The 17,765-nt window shown below is 36.1% G+C and overlaps 1 protein-coding gene across 5 annotated transcripts in view; it reads right to left on the bottom strand.

Moving 5' to 3' along the window:
• LOC149065638 (constitutive coactivator of PPAR-gamma-like protein 1 homolog) overlaps positions 1-17,765 on the bottom strand; it is a 234,636-nt gene that overhangs the window by 94,738 nt on the left and 122,133 nt on the right. For all 5 annotated transcript variants that reach the window (XM_089253548.1, XM_089253549.1, XM_089253551.1 and 2 more), the window contains exons 5-7: positions 16,440-16,564; positions 11,123-11,255; positions 8,054-8,151 (exon numbers count right to left, since the gene is read on the bottom strand). In XM_089253548.1, coding sequence (XP_089109674.1) covers positions 8,054-8,151; positions 11,123-11,255; positions 16,440-16,564 — 356 coding nt within the window. The remainder of the gene's footprint in view (positions 1-8,053; positions 8,152-11,122; positions 11,256-16,439; positions 16,565-17,765) is intronic.

Genomic DNA, 17,765 nt, shown 5'->3' with positions numbered 1-17,765 from the left:
CAAACCGATTCTTAAAAAGTTCAATCTAACAACCATAGATGAGCCCACTAAAAACTTTGGCTTCATGCCCCCTAAAGATGCTATACCGCAGAATAAACAATGGGGCATTTATTACATTCCATGTGGTGATTGCTCTCTTGGTTATATAGGACAGACAAGGAGACCCATAAAAGCAAGATTAAATGAACACGCTCGCTGTGTTAAGAATCAGGAATGTGAAAAATCGACCATCGCCGCTCACTGTTGGCAAGAAGACCATAGATTCAAATTTCAAGAAGCGAGAGTTTTTCACAAAGTCAAGTCCACAGTTGATTTAGATTTCTACGAAGGCACATATATTCGGGCCTTCAAAAATACACTAGTCAACGATAATAAATCTACACCCCTGATCGCAACACCATGGCTTAAATTCATTTCGAGCGGGAATTATAAGAAAATTTGAATAGCCCCAATCGGATAGCACTGTTCCGCTAGTGTCCAATCAGGACGCTGCATTAGTATCTCACGCAGGCTCACAGCTTCATTCTGACCACGACGTTTGAAGTGAACAGACGTACTTCTTCGGCTGAGCAACCGAGCGTTAAGATTTGGTATTCAATCCAAGTGGGAAACTCGGTCAGCGTAACTAGTGGTTATATTTTCCTCTGAAGACGGCACCCATTGGTGTTGAAATGCATTAGGACTTTTATTTTCGTGTATTTGCCTTATTCGTTGGTGTCTTCTTAATATTCTTGGGCAAAGTTGATCGACTCTTCTATTAATGTGATACATCAAATTTCCAAAATAAATTGAAGGCACTGAACTAAAAACTTATGACAAGTTGAGAGTGAAAAATTATCTTCCCACTTTCAAAAATAAATTAAAAATATAAAATCTTATCCTTATATAAGGGGTTTTTATCTTTCCCCTTTATTGGATCATGTAGATTACCTGAAGACACATTAAACAGTCATGGTGCTTAAATTTATTTAGTTATTAATATTTTAAAAGAATTCTATCCGGCAAAACACGTTAAGTATTGGTAAAAGAGCAGTTTGTTGGGGTTAATTGTCAGCCCATAGGGTAGCCACAATTTTTGTGCCTGAAGTCACTACCTTGTATTCTTTCCTCCATGGCAGTATATAGCAGGAAATTGCTAATGGTGCAGCTTGGCGAAGCAATCACATCCCTGCTTATAGTTTCTGTTGCCCCTCTCCTCAGGACCATTAAATCATCCAAGGAAGAGGGGTGATATTGGCCGTATGGTAGGGTGAGAAACCTACAGCTGTTTGGAAATAATGGAGGTGTACACACTGTTTTGGAGGAGGTGAGGCAAAGACATTGTGGTTGAATGTTCTGACTTTCCATTGTTGGGTGCGATGCCCCCCCCCCCTTCGGCCTTGTTAGGAAAAAAACATGAGGTGGGGACTGAAGTGAAAAAGAAAAACTTCTTTGCTCACAAGCAAAGAAAAAGAAAGAAAAATAGGGTGAAATTCACCATGAACACAATTTTGGAAAAAACGCCCAAAAAACCACAAACCGCTAAAGACAAATTTCCCGCCGAACTGTTCAAACCAGCCCAATTTGGTGGGAAAATCGCCAATCTGGCAACTCTGATAGGGGATGTTGCTTTAGCTGTATGGAGAGAAGAAGAAAATAGGTGACCTTGAACCCTTCTTCCTAGAAGAGAGAAACGTAGCTATACCGGAAGCGCGTGAGAGACAGAGGTCGCGTTTTCTTTTCGCTAAAAAGTGGAAAAGTGACCTGGGCCTGAAAATATGAAACAAAAGTGACCAGCTTCTAAAAAAGTGACTTTTAGGGAAAAAAGTGACCCATGCTGTGCCCTGCCTGTAGCATGGTTGCAGGAATTCAAGATGGACCTCTGGTATAGTTTCTGATCTGGACAGGATCATTTGGACTAAACTCTCTTGTACGACGATTACCGTTTCTCTTGTAGGTGTCCAACTCCTACTTCAACCTTCTTTCTGCATTGAGATCAAAATGGAGATTCTCAAGAATCGTGCAGAGCCTCCTCCCCATGAGCAGCTCTGCAGAACTTGTACCTGTAGTTGTCGTAGGGTTGCAATGCTGCTGGAGAAGAAAGTTCGCCAATCTCTGCTTTTCTGATCCTCAAGTCTGATCCTCAAACGATATGCTTTAAGGCATTTTTGATGGTCTGGGCAGTTTTCTCGGCTTGACCATTTCCGAACTGTCGTCTTAGCGCAATCAGAACTTTATGAACAGTGTTACGGTCACAGAACAGCTTGAATTATTTTGCAATGAACTGACCTGGAATCCCATGCGCAGCAAAGAACTCCCAAAGGATACCAATGGTTGCTTCAGCAGTTGTTGATGCCATGTGGCTAACTTTGGCCTATTTAGAAAATGAGTCCATAAGGACCAGGAACTCTTGACTTTGATATGGCCCAGTGAAATCAAGATGAATTCGTGACCATGTTTTTGAAATAATTTCCCAGGGATGTACAGGAGCTTTTAGTGGTGCGTGTCTTGTTGGTTGACACGTCAGACAGTCCTTCACGTTATTCTCCACGTTGACGTCGAGGCCTGGCCACCAGACGCATGAGCATGCTAGAGACTTCATCCACTCAATTCCTGGATGTCCCAAGTGCAATTCCTGCAAAACACGAAGTCTCCCAGATGCAGGTATTATTACACAATTTCCCCACAATAAAAATTTTTTATTAACTGAAAGCCGATTTCTTTTTGTAAAAAACACATTAAATCTCAAATCTGATAAACTCGTAGGCCATCCCCTCAGTACCCAATTTAATACTCTAGAAAGTACAGGCTCTACAGGGGGAAAGTACAAGCGTTAACATGTTAATTTCATTAGCATGAAGGGGTGGAAATTATAACTCTCCATTGAAAATAACTTCTAATGGAGGAGGCACCTCACAATTACAGATTTCTTTTGGCAATCGGCTCAATGAGAATCTGCATTCAAAATCTTTTTTCCTGGTTTATATGTATAGAAGAAAAATCATAAGCGTTTAAGAGCAAACTTCACCTCAGCATTCAAGGAGATATCTCCTTCGTGGGTTTATTTTTATTGAAAATTCCCAGAAGGGACTGGTGGTCAATGACTTTTGTGAATGAAGTTGTGAAAGTTTTTACTCTGAATATTATGCCTAATGCCTCCTTATCCATTTGAGCATAGTTCCACTCTGTGGAAGATAAGGTTCTCGAGGCATATGCTAGTGGTGCTTCAGAACCATCTGGCAATTTATGACTCAAAATCACACCAACCCCAAAAGGCGAAGCATCGCATGCCAAAACAATGGGCAGTTTTCTATCAAATGGAACAAGTACACACAATCAGAACTCAATAAATTCTTAAGAGTATTAAACCATGGGCGGAGATACGGGGGGGGGGGGCAGCATCAAAGGTGAAGTCGGCTGATCTAATGTATATATGTATATGTGAATTGACATCATCGTGCCCCCCCCAGCAATAATGACCTTGCCCCCCCCCAGACTTCCAAGTCGATCTCCGCCTATGTATTAAACACTTTGTTGTGTTTGCTTGTCCATTGCCATCTCATTTTTTGGTCAAGCAACCTATGCAAAATTTCTGCGTTAATCACCTTATCTTTGAGAAAACTTAAAAAAAATTATGAGCCCTAAGAATGCTTGGAGTTGTGGCTTATTTCTTGGAACAGGAAAGGCTTGAATTGCCTCAATTTTTGACTTTGAAGGGTGAATTCCTTTTGAGTCAATTCTGTAGCCCAATAAATCCACCTTGCTCTCCCAAAAAAGGCATTTACTTTTGTTGGATTTTAGACCAGATTCAAGAACTTGCTCTAATTAGAACGTCATCAAAGTATGGAACAACAACTTCCAAATTTGAGAGTAAATTTTCAATTAAATTTTGGAATAATCTTGGGGCAACATTGATTCTGTATTGAATTCTTTTACTCTAAATGCATTTTTATGGGTTATTATTGTTTGAGCATCAGCTGAATTTTGACCTATAGGAAGTTGTAGACATGCCTGCACCAAGTCAATTTTTGCATAAACCCCTCCGCCCTACAAGTTTGAAAGTAGCTGATTTACAGCAGGGATCTGATAGAGGTAAGCATTCATAGCTTTATTCAAAGTGACTTTATAGTCAACGCATAGCCTGACATCACCCGATGCCTTAATCACAGGAATCGTCCACTTATGGTCATAATTAGGCTCAATGACTCCTCCTGCCAAAAGCTTAGATAAAGCAGCTTCGATTTTTGGCTTCGCAGCCAGAGATACGTTCCTAGCCTTGAAGCGGATCGGGGAGATTCAGGGTTTTATCGGCAATGAAACAGACACCTTTGTAAGATCCAAGACCTTCATCAAAAACTTCCCTGTATTTCAGAAGTACTTGACTGATTGGATCCATATCAATTTCATTAATGCCCGTCAGAAATTCTGAGAGGCTGGAACCCTAATATGTTCGTACAGGGTGTTTTAGAAATCAGAACATCTAATTTTGCTCTCAAATTTTTAAATTCAACTTCTACGTTACAAAGACTTAAGAGTGAAATTACATTCTTTTGAAAATCTCTTAATTTAAAGAGTGTTTTCTGAATTCTTGATTTTTTTTATTTTTAATACACAACTCATCAAAAACAGATTTTGATAAGATTGAATAACAGGAGCCTCAATTGACCTCCATTTTCAAATTTTTTGAAATCTCTACATTTTGTTTTAGATAGGAATTAAAATTATTTACACGTTCATAATTTTGAAAAAAATTATGTACAGAACTTATATATTCCTCTTGAATACCTATTTCATTTGTACACATTGAAGTGCACTTGTTATGCTTTTTGCGACATATTTTTTTAATGTGACATTGAATACTACTGCTATGGCACACACATATTGCAGTTCCAAATTTACATTCTGAGCATTTGAGAGACCCGACGCAACTATAACAAATCAATTTACTTTGTTATATTTTGAAAATTCTTGGTTGCTTTAGAAGGACCTGCAATCCTTGAAACACCACCTGAATAAATGCATTTTTGATCAACAAAATAAGAATTTTTATAGTTCCCTGAAATTTATGAGTGAATCAATTTCCTTTGAGATGCAGCAGTTTCAGCTGCCAAAGCCATGGAAGCTGCCATTTCTAACAATAGTGTCATCACAGCAAGTAGCCTTCTTCACACACACACACACTCTCAGTCTCTCTCTCTCTCACTCACTCACACACACACACAAATCCTTACCTTTGACCCCACAAACTAATCGATCACTTAAATACTCATATAATGTCTCTCCAAAATTACAATCTTCAGCAAGTCTTCTTAACTTGGTTACATAGGAATTAAAGGATTCTGCTTTTCCTAGCACGTTTTTATGGAATTTGAAACAGAATGTGAAAAGTATATCTGATGAGAGAGATTTGGACAAAAATGATTTTTTAGCAATTGCAAGAGATTTCATCAAAACTCATGTCTGACATTTTCCACAGGAAAACAAGGGTGCAAATAATACCCAGTGTCTTTATCCCACACACAGCCAAGACGGTAGCACGTTTCCTTTCCGGGGTCTCAATATCACTGGCTTCCAAGAAAAACTGCAACTGCTCAGAATAGTTCAAATGAATTCAGTTTTGACACATCAAATTCTGGGATAGAACCTATGGAAGCAAAGCCCCAGAGCAATGGTCACTTTTAGCCATATTTAAAGCAATTTAAATTACCTAACAACTGAGCTTCAATGGACGTACTAAGTTAAAATTTTAAAATTTGTAAATATTAATTAAAATAAATAAAATTAAAATATGAAATACCAGCATTGTGGGAAAATTCAGTTAAGCATTAGCACATAAAAACAATCGTACTCACATACGATGGAGAACGCCTACTTCACAGCCAGCGTGAAGATGCTCAGCATCACAGTATAGAAGGAAAAAAATTAATCCCATTGTTCGTTGCCACGTTTGTTGGAAGGTGGGTTCGTGAATGTAGAATGCAAAGAACAACTCATGATGAAAACATAACAGGTTATATTATAAACAAGAGATTAAAGGTTACATGACTAGAGAACGAATGCATCGAACACATCTGAACATCAAACTTATATACACACAAGATAATTTGCATATTCAGTCACTTGATGTTGCCAGATCGCAACAAGGGAGAGCACAGGCCCTCGTGCACTTGGATTTCTTTTTTGGTAGAAGTCTGGGTTTGGAATATGTGATTGCACAGTGGTAATCGGCTAAATAAGATTTTCTAAAGTTTCCAACTTTGAGTTGGCTATCCCTTTAAAAAACGCTCTGTTGCAATAATGAGCACACAGACCCATTACAAAAATACATATACATTAAATTTCAAATCCACACATAAGCAATTTTGATCATAGATGGTACCACTTACTAAACACAAGACACACCAAACACTGGACATACACACAAGCATATTGTCAAGTTTCCCCAACACAAATCTGCCATAGCTTCCATATTCAGGTGTAAAATATGTGGCAGTTAAATGGTGGTTGTCAGAGTTGTGGACCATCAGGGAAGGAAAAGGAAATCATTCCACTAGGAAATCACTTCACTTTATATGAATAGGGAATCGGAAGATAAAGTATTGAAAGAGCGCAGTTTGATTTATTAGTAAATATATAAACGTGCCTAACTTAATTATATTTGTTTCAGATTTATTTCATGTGTTAAATTCAATATGTTAAATTCTCAGTGATAATGGGTTTCTTTGCAAACTTTTTCTACTAGTAGACACTGAAAGTAAAAGGACCTAGTCATAAGCTGGTAAATCTTTTTTTTTCAATGAACTTTTGGATTGAACATGTTTTTAGAATGAATAATTGCCAACCTCACAAGAAAGAGCAGAAACGGTCCGAATCAAAAAAAAAAAAAAAATACTGCATAATTCATGAAAACAAAGGGTTAGGATGGCATGCAAATTTCGGGAAAATATTGATCTATCAAATGGATGCTAAAGGATTGATGTGCCACTCAGTATGCTGCATAATACAGTCAGAGGCAGCTGGATAAATTGTTTAGGTGCATAAGCCACACCAATACAATTACCGTAAAGATTCTCAGCAGTGTTCTACTCTTTCTCATCGTATGGAGTGCTGGAATTTTCAGCTACTGATTCCGCAGAGTGAAGTCAATCAACAGACAATCGATTTCTAATGCTGACCAGGTTACGACATGGCAGGGAAACATCAATATTAGTGATTCGGTACAAAATCTTATTTTTAGAAGCAAAAGCATATAATCTTATTAATTGGGTAAAATAGTACCAAGTACAATAAAATTGTAACAGTTGGCAGGTATGTATTTGACTAACAGGGATACCAGATAGCAGTGAATGATTGGGAAGGGGGGGAAGACTGTACTTAAATTTTTTTGAGAAGGACCCACTTTCATTTCAAAAGGACCCAGATATTGTCAATAAACTGGGTCCTGGGTAAATTTGATTAAAGCAACATCTTTGATGCCATCAGAATTTTAATTGAAGAAAGATTTTAATGAATCTAGAATTGCTATATTTGTAATAGTGGAATATTCAGAATTCTCCATCTTTGCTTCTAAAATTTTATAAAGAGATGGAAAATACTGCTCGTCAGCTGAATCATGACTGCTTTCATTAAAAAAGTTATCAGCCTTTCTATATCAGGCAAGAAAACATCCACACTCACACTAGAATCAATCGGAAGTAGAGAACACAGAAGTAAAAAGTATTAAATTTATTCATATAGCCTAAATTGACTAGATTTATCTATAAGTGAATAATTAATTCATTCAAAAAAACTTTTGCTGCTGGAAAGTTTGATTTTTCATCTTTCTGGAAAAAAAAAACCTCTGCCCCTATCTTACCCATGTTAAATTTAACTCACTTTATGCAAATTAGAATTGAATGATTATTTTGTGAAACTGATTAATAGCGTAAGGTGAGAAACACTTGTATCATCCTATAACTAATATTTTTCCTTGCATGCAACATTTTTTAATATTTGTGGATAGACAAAGCATTACTTCAAAATTTCTGAACTAAAAGCAATCTATAAATTACATTATTTATAAGCTGCAACTTACTAAGGTCAAAGCTGCCATAGATGAATCTAAGTTGGTTCCCTCAGAGGTAGCTGGAGAAGCTACAGAAAAGTCTTTATGATTTGAAATACTGCCATCACCTGAAATTTTCAAAATTAGAATCTGAAATCAAGAAGTACACAAACAGAAATGCTTAGTAGGGTGGAACGAAATTTTTATTTTTCAAAATTGCCATTTTAATGGAATTTAAAATATGCCTATATGTGAAGAAATGCCATTCCTAATTTTTTTTCCCCAAAGGTCAAATTTATTGAGGTTCCTCCTCGCCCCTGAAGTTTTACGTACGTGTGGAATTCTGAAACATGACACCGCGGAGGAGGCTTTCCTATTCCCCTGAACACGTAATTCATTCAGTGACCTCGATGTTTTTCCTTTGTTTTCAGTATTCATTTGCAATCTTACCCCTTAACTGAGAGGGTGTTTAGCAGTCAAAATGATTACCACAAACTTTTATTGTTGTGACATTTTAGGAAATCCTAAAGAGAGGGATTCTTGGGTCTCGCCCACCTATGGCGATGTTAAGCTTTGTTATTTGATGACTCAACGCAATATGAAGGCACAACAATCAAGAAAAGATCCAGCTATTGCAGGCATTCTTGAAATTATCGTGCCAAAAATAGAAAATATTTGGAAAACTGCTTCAATTCCTACGGTTTCTCACCAATGGATATGGAAAATTTTCAAAGATTTTTACTGTAAATACAAGAATCTTCAGAAAAATATGAAAGCAAGGAAAGATTCTCAAACTTTCAAGTTGTACTTGAAATCTTTTCAGTGCAAAGCACTGAAATTGTTCGACATTGCAGCATGCAAATGTGATTTTGAAGACTAAGTGTAACAAGTTGAGAAAGGTCACAAATTTAGAGTGAGATTTTTTTTAAGATCAAAGAAGTACACGCAAGATGACCATTGGTCGAGTAGATGTCCTAACAATGAAGAAATTGAAAAACAATGAACAAAGGAAATGAAAATGGTATCCCGTTTGGAGTCATCTCAAGAAATGGCGGAAACTAGTTCATCAACCACTGAAAACTCATCTATATCCAACGATTCTGAGGAAAGTGATCTACATGAGCCAAAACACAGTTTGCCGTTGAAGTTAGCATTTCCATCTACCAGTACTGAAGCTGGTCCATCAATCGGTGTCGAAGCATGTACTTCATTTGCTTTTGAAGTTATGCAATCATCCTCTCAGATGAGAACTGAATTACCAAATGTTCCTCTTGCTTGTGATAGAACTGGTGTGTCTGATCGCTCAGCTGCAATTATTGTGAATGCTGTGCTGGAAGATGTTGAGTTATTGATGAAAGAGAAGCCAAATATGACAATAGACCAGATGAAAATAAGGCGTGAAAGAGCATCACAGAGAGTTCTTTTGCAAGATAAAATTCCTAGAACAAAATGTGCGAGGAATATATTTTGATGGTCGAAAAGACAAAACTTAGCTAATGTCAAAGAAGGCGATTCTTTCCATAGAAGAACCATATCTGAAGAACACATTAACTTTATATTGCAGGAACCCGGGTCAATTCATCTCGGTCACACAACTCCAAGAAGCAGTAGAGCAAGGGGTATAAAGTCATCAATCCCAATTTTTGAAGCAAGATTTTGATACGAACGAATTGATGGTGATCGGATGCGACGGGAATGTTACCAATGCTGGTTATAAAAATGGTGTTATCAGATTAATAGAGAAAGAAATAGGCCATCCCTTGCAATGGCTTATTTGACTTTTTCACTTTAATGAGTTACCTCTAAGGCATCTTGTGAAGCATCTAGATCAATGATTCCCAACGTGGGCGTTAACGCCCCCTATAGGGCGATGGAATGTTCTGGGGGGGGGGCGGTAGAAGCTACGGGTCTAACATGCGATCCTATGGATTAGTTTGTGTTGGGGGGCGATGGGAGAAAAAAAACTTCTACACCCACCACGAGAATTTATTGCTCTCATTATTCTCAGATGAGAATCTCATTTAAAAAAAACTGGGAATCAAGAGAATTCTGAAAATTAGAAAAGAATTATCAGAAGCAGAAATCCGTACGTTCCATGTTCCATTCAAGCCAGAATAAAATCAAGGAGTATTCTTCCATCGTTTGAAAAAAAGCGGACTATTTTGCAAAAAAGTGAAATGTAATAACAGTGTGATAACAGAGGAAGTAATAGAGGCGTTCTCCTGACACTTATATCGTCAAACTATGTTGTTTTTTTTTTTAAATTTGGAACATGATTATAGTTTTGTCTTCCCTCCCCCCCCCAAAAAAAAAAGGGTTTATTTTCTTCTCCCTCTAACAATCACTATATTCGGTGTGCTTGAAAAATTCTCCTTTCAAATGCCATGACAGCTACATAATTGCTTGTCAGTTATTACTTATGTATGGAACTCTTAACTTGTATTTCTCTGGGTTTTTATATATATTCAGTTTTAATTTATACAAATTAAAAATTAAAAATTTTTTTTTTTTTTGTGATAATATTCAGTTTTGCCTCATGTGTACTGAATAACGTTTAAATTAAGTGTTTTTCTTTTTTAAAAAATACTTTTTAAAAATCATCAACTTTGTTTATGTTTGAAAAGGTTTTTATAATGTGCACTTAGAAAAGTCTTTTTGCGTGACCTTTAGGGTCTGTGAGGAACCTCAAGATATTAAAATATTTTCCTAGATTTTGGTATAACTTATTAAAACCTTGAAAGGCATGTTTTGGATACTAAGGCAACATAAATTTCCAAAAAAAGTGAAAAAACACCCTTTTTTGTTCCACCCTAATGCTTAGTCAGAGTTTCCCCAAGTTTATTTCTTTCACTGCTCAATTCTTATAATTTTTTTCTTACCATTCCCCTGGCTAAGTTATCCCATACAATCCAATATTAAAGGTAGCTTCTATAGCGCCCCCTGCCAATATAACATTACTCACTTTGGGAAAACTTTAGATAAATATGATGAACAATTAAATGAATCCCATTCAATGAATTTATGTGCAGAGTGCATAGAAACATAAAACTAATCATATATAAGAATATCATTCCTAATAAAATATGAACTTAATTCTACCTTTGTTTTCATTGATAAAGTTACAGCTTACAGCATCACAGTTGCGTTCCTCTTGGTGCGTAAGAATATGATATAATGCGGCATTGCCATGTTTTTTGCCAAGAAGCTGCCGGTAAGCTTGAAGACTGGAACGCTGTAATAGAAATATCACTACATAGGAAATTCAACACAAAAATGAACTACCAAAAATCAAAATAAGCTTATGAAATGAAACCAATTTTATAAATTTATAAAAAATTTCGAATATATTTTCAGAAATACATAGTTTGAAAGAAATTGAAAAGGTTTAGCTGAAAGTTTAAAATGAAATAGCAATTTAAAGGCAACTTTCTATGGAAAAAAATACCATACATTTATAAATCAGATGAAGGTAGAAGATGAAGAGAACGATAGCAGATATTCAAAATACAATTCAACATTTGATAACCAAAAAATTTTACGAAAATTTAAAACTACAAACAAACAAAACTTACTTTGTATGCCTTCCAATTAATTATCACTTTCTGGCAGGACACACTAATTTCAATCAGCATAAGTTAAAAAAATACATATTTTTTAAAAAAACTTGAATCATGGAATTTGAATTTCATGATTCAAGTGAAATGAGCAAAAAATAATCTATTTTAAAACAGCTTTGTATAGTACACCTGTTCTTATGAGATGACAAGTTATTCAATCTTGTAATTAAAAAAGAAATACAGAAAACCTCATATAGACTTGAACTAATTGCCTTATCCCTGTACAGTAAAGATTGCTACTGCAGGGAGTCCCCAATTGAGTATAAAACAAGCCTGCCATTCGGAATCCGCAATAAAGTGTAGGTCCCGGTCTAATTAACCCTTGTGTGCAGAAAATGACAGTGGCGAGACAAAAATTATTCCCGTACAGTATAGAAAGAGATGGCTGTTCTATTAAGTAAAATACAGTGCTAAACTTAATAACACCAAGTTCTTCATTGAATACTAGCCAAGTACTCAGTTTCTCCAATTTTCTTGGAGCTTGAACAAAAAGCAGTTCTGTATTTTAAAATGACTAGTACAGTAAGCATTGGCTAAAACCGAGTCTGGGCCATTTTTGGTTTGAAAGAAAATAATAAAAGGATGGTATTCTAGTGCTTCTCTAATATCAATTATCCTGATATATTTCTAGCTAAGCAGATTTATTTCATTAATGAGAAAACATGTCTGATATGTATTTCTTTTTGGATTAGTGGGCAAACATATTTCAATGCAAGCATCGGTGAAGCAGCCAAAAAAAAATATATATATATATATACACAAGTGTTGGACAAAATAATATGACACCTGTGAAATGAGACAATCTTCATTAATAGGCTGTTGGCCCCCCTTTTTCATTAATTATAGCTTGTATCCATCGTGGGATGGACAAATACAAGTCATACACAACAGTCACAGGGATAGGTAGCCACTCCTCCTGCAAAAAGGAAACTAATTCAGAACGTGTCTTTGGAGGTAGAAACCTACTGCACATTTTGGCAAGCAAAATACCCCACAAAGGTTCAATTATATTAAGATAAGGGGACAGAGCGAGCCACACGAGGTGTTGCAGTTCATCAGGTCAGTCTCCAATAATTCCAGCAGTGTGAACAGGTGAATTATCTTCTTGGAACACAGGTCGAGAATCAGGGAACAAACATTGCACCATTGAATGAAGATGGTCAGCCAGAATACTGACATAAACCACTGCATTAATCCGCCCATCCAGGACAACAAGTGGGCCGAGACCACAGTGAGACATTGTGCCCCACAGCATCACTGATCCCCTCCATGCTTAACAGTAGGAAGGAGACAACGTCATAGGCTTGTGCTGGTGTTCTCCAAACGTAAACACGCCCGTTAGTCTGGAATAATGTGAACGACGATTTGTCTGACCAGATGACATTCTCCCATTGTTGTGTCTAATTCTTATGTTTGTCGTTTCGAGGCATTGCATGGTGTCACCAATGATTTTAGAATAGTCACTCTACCTTGTATGTTTGCTGCATGCAGTTCACAGTGGATAGTTTTGTCGATACACCTTCCTGTAAATGTGTGTTCATCTCAGATGTTATCTGGGATGCTTTTACAGGACTCAGCACAGATCATGGCCTCAAAACTAGTGAAAATAGTGACCAAAATGTTTAAAAATTGTGACCAAAGTATTTTTAGAAAGAGATCAAATTTACAATGAATTTTGATTATTACCAAATTGAATGAATTGAAATTGAATTTAGTTTTTATCAAAATTTGCATTTCAGTGGAACTCGTCGAAATTACTTTTTTTACATAAGTGTGAAATAATTAAATCAAACTCAAATGCATTCTGCTAACCAGAAAAGTTTTGAATAATTTACCAACTATGTGAGAGAGAGTAACTACATTACATCCTTTCTAAGTAACAGTAGCAATGCCTTTCCTTCATGTTGCTTTCCACAACCCATCTTAAAACCAATTTAAGCAGGAAAAACTTCAAAACGGGAAAAAGTTTTCACATTCAAAGGAAAAAAAATGAAGTAACATAAAATTTGATGAGAGAATTTGTCCCATCTACATTCCAGTGGATTTTTCATTCATACGACAGGTTCCCTCGAGTGTTTTTTGCACAGGTGTTCACATTATTTTGTCCAAACCCATATATATATATATATATATATATACACACACACACTACTACAATTACAGAGATTTTCTTCTATGCATGGATTTAGTGTAATTTTTTTGGGTCTTACAGAAACAACTTCCTTGTGTTCCACAAAGTATGCTTCAAAGCTTACAAACATAAGTAACAATTAACAAACATGTATAATCAAGAGAAACTTAAAATTTCAGTACAGCATAATACAAAAAAGGGAAAAAAGAAATCAAATCAGCGTATACAATAACATATGATGCCAATTTAAAAGCACAGTATACCACTGTTAGATGCCATAAGATATCAATACAAATATTAAAAAATTCTGCAAAATATAAGTACTATACACTTCACAATACATACATGATACACGACCAACAAATTTATGCAATTGAAACTGCAAATTAAGTTCGGTAATGAAAAATCTAAGAAATTTCTGTAGAAAGCCTTGAATTCTATGCCTTAAGTGTGTTGACCATAAATAATGATAAATGCTGTACCAACTTTCATACACTCAACTCAGTTTATATAAATGTAGAGAAGTCTAATGTTCACTCGTTTCTATTGCTACTTGTTAAGCTTGAGAAAGAATGTGCAAATCAAGTGACACATCATGCAAATTAGAAAAACGTCATAAAACATAATAAACCTGTCTATAAATTACATGAAATAACAGTCAGTATGATAAGTTTTTCAATAAGTTCATGCTAAAGGAACCCCTTGGTCATATAGGGTGTATGGCATCTAGGACTTCCAGTTAGTAAAAGTGTCCAAATAACGTGTAGTACTCGGATATGTCTCATGTTCCAAGGGGTTGTACATTTATTAATAAAAAAAAACTAGCTTTTTATACTATTCCCCCATGTGCCCAAAAACCCAATTAGAAACTTTTATTGTCGTCTCACTGATGCCAACTAAAAAAATTCCATGTCTCTAACTGCAATATTCACAGAGATATTCAAATTTAAAAAATGGAGGAAAGTTGGGGAAAACACAGCATTAAATGTGAATAAAAAAATGGTTATCCCACATTCATTTGTTGGTACGGCTGACAGGACTAGCCCTAAGGCTTGGGACAATTACCATCATTGTTTGTTTCTTTGTGCCATAAATTCACTACAAAGCCTACTCTCCATGAAACTCTGGCTTGGGGACCCCCTGAAGATCCTAGAGGATCATATCCTTTCTGTGTGCGTGAGAAACCAATACTTTCCTCTTACAGCCAACCCCCCTTTCCCCAGGAAATATCACGATTCTGAGAATACTTTCAGGTAAATATTATAGATGTTCTGAAAGGTTGGGACATCCAAAGAAAGAAAAGTTATTCTTTGTTCATCCAGCCTAAATAGCTTTTTTCCCCTTCACCCATATAATATCTGCTCCAATGTACGATAGCTACACATTGACAGATAACGCTGTTCTTTTCTGTCTCTTTTCACCCCATTCATCTCCCAAAAAATAAAAGGGGGGGGGGGGAGATATTGAATGCTACAGCTTCTCAGAGTCTAGTTTTAATGGGGGGAATCGAAAAAAAAGGTCTCTGCAGAATAACAAAAATCCATGACCTTCACTCAAATTGTGTGACTTCATACTTCTGCTACCCTTTTCTTATTATGCAGTGGCATCAGTGCCAGGGGAACTCAAGCACCCCCAGGATTGAATTGTGACTATTTCCTGAATAAAGCTCAACTCAAGCTAAACACCCACAGGTCTAAAACACTTGATTCATGTCATTTCGTGATGGCAGATATCCTGAAAACTGAATGGTTTGCATGATGATTATATCTTTTAAGGTAGTTTTTACTTACAAAAACAGCCTGGTGATTTAAAAAATATATATATCTAATTTTACAAAAATTTTGATCTGATTTTTTCCCATACCTAACTTTCTGGACAACTCCTTCACATCAATAAATGTATTAAAAACGCTGATTGTAATCAGTGATCTTAAATATATCATTACATATTGAAGATCAAAATTCTTGGAATATACAGTGGAACCTTAATAGCTTGACACTCCAGGGAAAGATAAAATGATGGCTTGAGCAGTTGTCAACTGGTAACGTTTCGTATGATTTTGACCCCAATAATCTGTAAGGCTTGTTTATTTACATGTACTTATTTACACTAGTGTTAAATATGATAAAAATTTCTATTATAATCTAAGACAGGGGTTCTCAAATTGTGTGCAGCTAACCTTTGTCAAGTCAATGAAGTGTTAATTAGGGTAAAGGGTACCATGAGTGGAAAAAGTTTGAGAACCCCTGATCTAGGATATTTTACATTATAGCAATTATGTTACGACCTTTTTCTTTTTTTTTGAGTTCTTTCTCCTCAAAAAATGGAGCACTTGCACCTTGATTAATTCATCCCTAAATATTTATGTCTTCCTACTGTCTTGAAGTAGATCAGAGGCAATGATGACAAATCTCTGAAATAGTCACTCTTTATTCATGCTATAATAGAATAGGAATTGGAGTGAATTTTTAAAAATCAGTTGGGTGACAAAATAATATAACTTCAACTTAAGCTAAATCTAGCCAACATGTGCCAACCTCAAAAGTTCTTTCTTATTGAAATTATTACATCAGCTGTTGAGCTATCAAGACAATCATGTTATCCTCTTGTCGAGTTATCATGGTTCCATTGTATTGTTACATATACATTTTTAAGTCCAAAAACCTACTTCTGTTTCTGCAGTTTCTGAAGCAAACTTGGACATATCATTTGCACTATCTACATCTGATTTTGCTGAAGACTGATTATTAGAATTTTTAGTTGAGCTACAGGCATTCTGATTTTGTGGTAAAACTGTAAAATAATTAATGAAACAATGAGAACAATATAAATGCAACACTTATCTATATAAACAGTGTTATAATTACTTTTTCTAAACAGGAAATTTTACATAAGGGAAAACTGTTTCCACAGTTCTATCACCTAACTTGGTGCAAATATGTGGATAATTATTAGATTTCAAACACTGAACAATCCAAGTTTGATCCTGTCAACCGCACTAGCTTACCAGAGTTCTAATTGAGAGCAGAACAAACTCGGGACAATATGCCAATTGAGATAAGTTTCCGGTGGTTTACCAACGTTTGTAGTGCAAATGCTTTCTGTAAAATAAGTCTTCTAACAGCAACAGCAGCTGGTTGCGGTGTTGCACAATCACCAGTTTTCAAAGAATAAAAAAAAGAAAATTGGTTATTAAAAAAGTTGTGAAAATAATTGATACACAGTAGAGCCTCGAAAATCCAAGCCCAGAAAAATCGAGTTTCCGAATAATCCAAGGCACAGAAAAAGGTTTCTTCTTGAGACCCCTTTTCCGTTTTTTTTCCTCCAAGATCCCAACTACATTGCACTTTTCCCCAGAAGTGCTATGTAGTATGTACGTATTGTACAGTAATTTCAGTTTGAAAAGGACTAGGCAGCCCCCAGCACTACAATGGATATAATTGGTGTAATAAAATATTATATATAGATTCCCTCTGAATGGGCATAGAAGGGGCCTATTTCCTCTCTTACCCCCCCCCCCCAAAAGCTGATTTTGCATACACACCAGTGATTTTTTACGATTGGACTACCACATAGCAGCTAGATGACAAAACTGGATGTTCAAGGTAGAGTTTTTACAGATTTGTTTTTTTTTTTCCCCCATGATCTCAGGAAAGTTTTACAATTTGAACGGGCGTTCCAATCCTTCACGATTTTAAAAACAAAAATGTGCATTCGCAAAATTGTATGAACAAGGCAAATTTATGCCACATGGATGCTGTCTTTGAATGCCAGCAGATAGCTGCGAAAGTACCGTAATTTCCGGTATATAACCGGAAGGGAGAAAATCTGCAGGGGAATAAAAACTCCAAAATTTTACAATTACATGGCCCCCCTCATTCAGGGAAGCAACTAGATATCCCTCATCTTATTCGTCAACAACCCGCATATATATCAATACAGTACAGTGTAACATTACCATTTAGGCCCCGCTGGAAATGGTCCTGTTCTAGTC

The sequence above is a fragment of the Pholcus phalangioides genome, unplaced genomic scaffold, assembly GCF_987345545.1.
Source record: "Pholcus phalangioides strain wild (caught in Gottingen) unplaced genomic scaffold, Ppha-v1.0 ptg000039l_1, whole genome shotgun sequence".
NCBI lineage: Eukaryota > Metazoa > Arthropoda > Arachnida > Araneae > Pholcidae > Pholcus > Pholcus phalangioides.
This window is presented reverse-complemented; position numbering and strand designations above follow the sequence as displayed.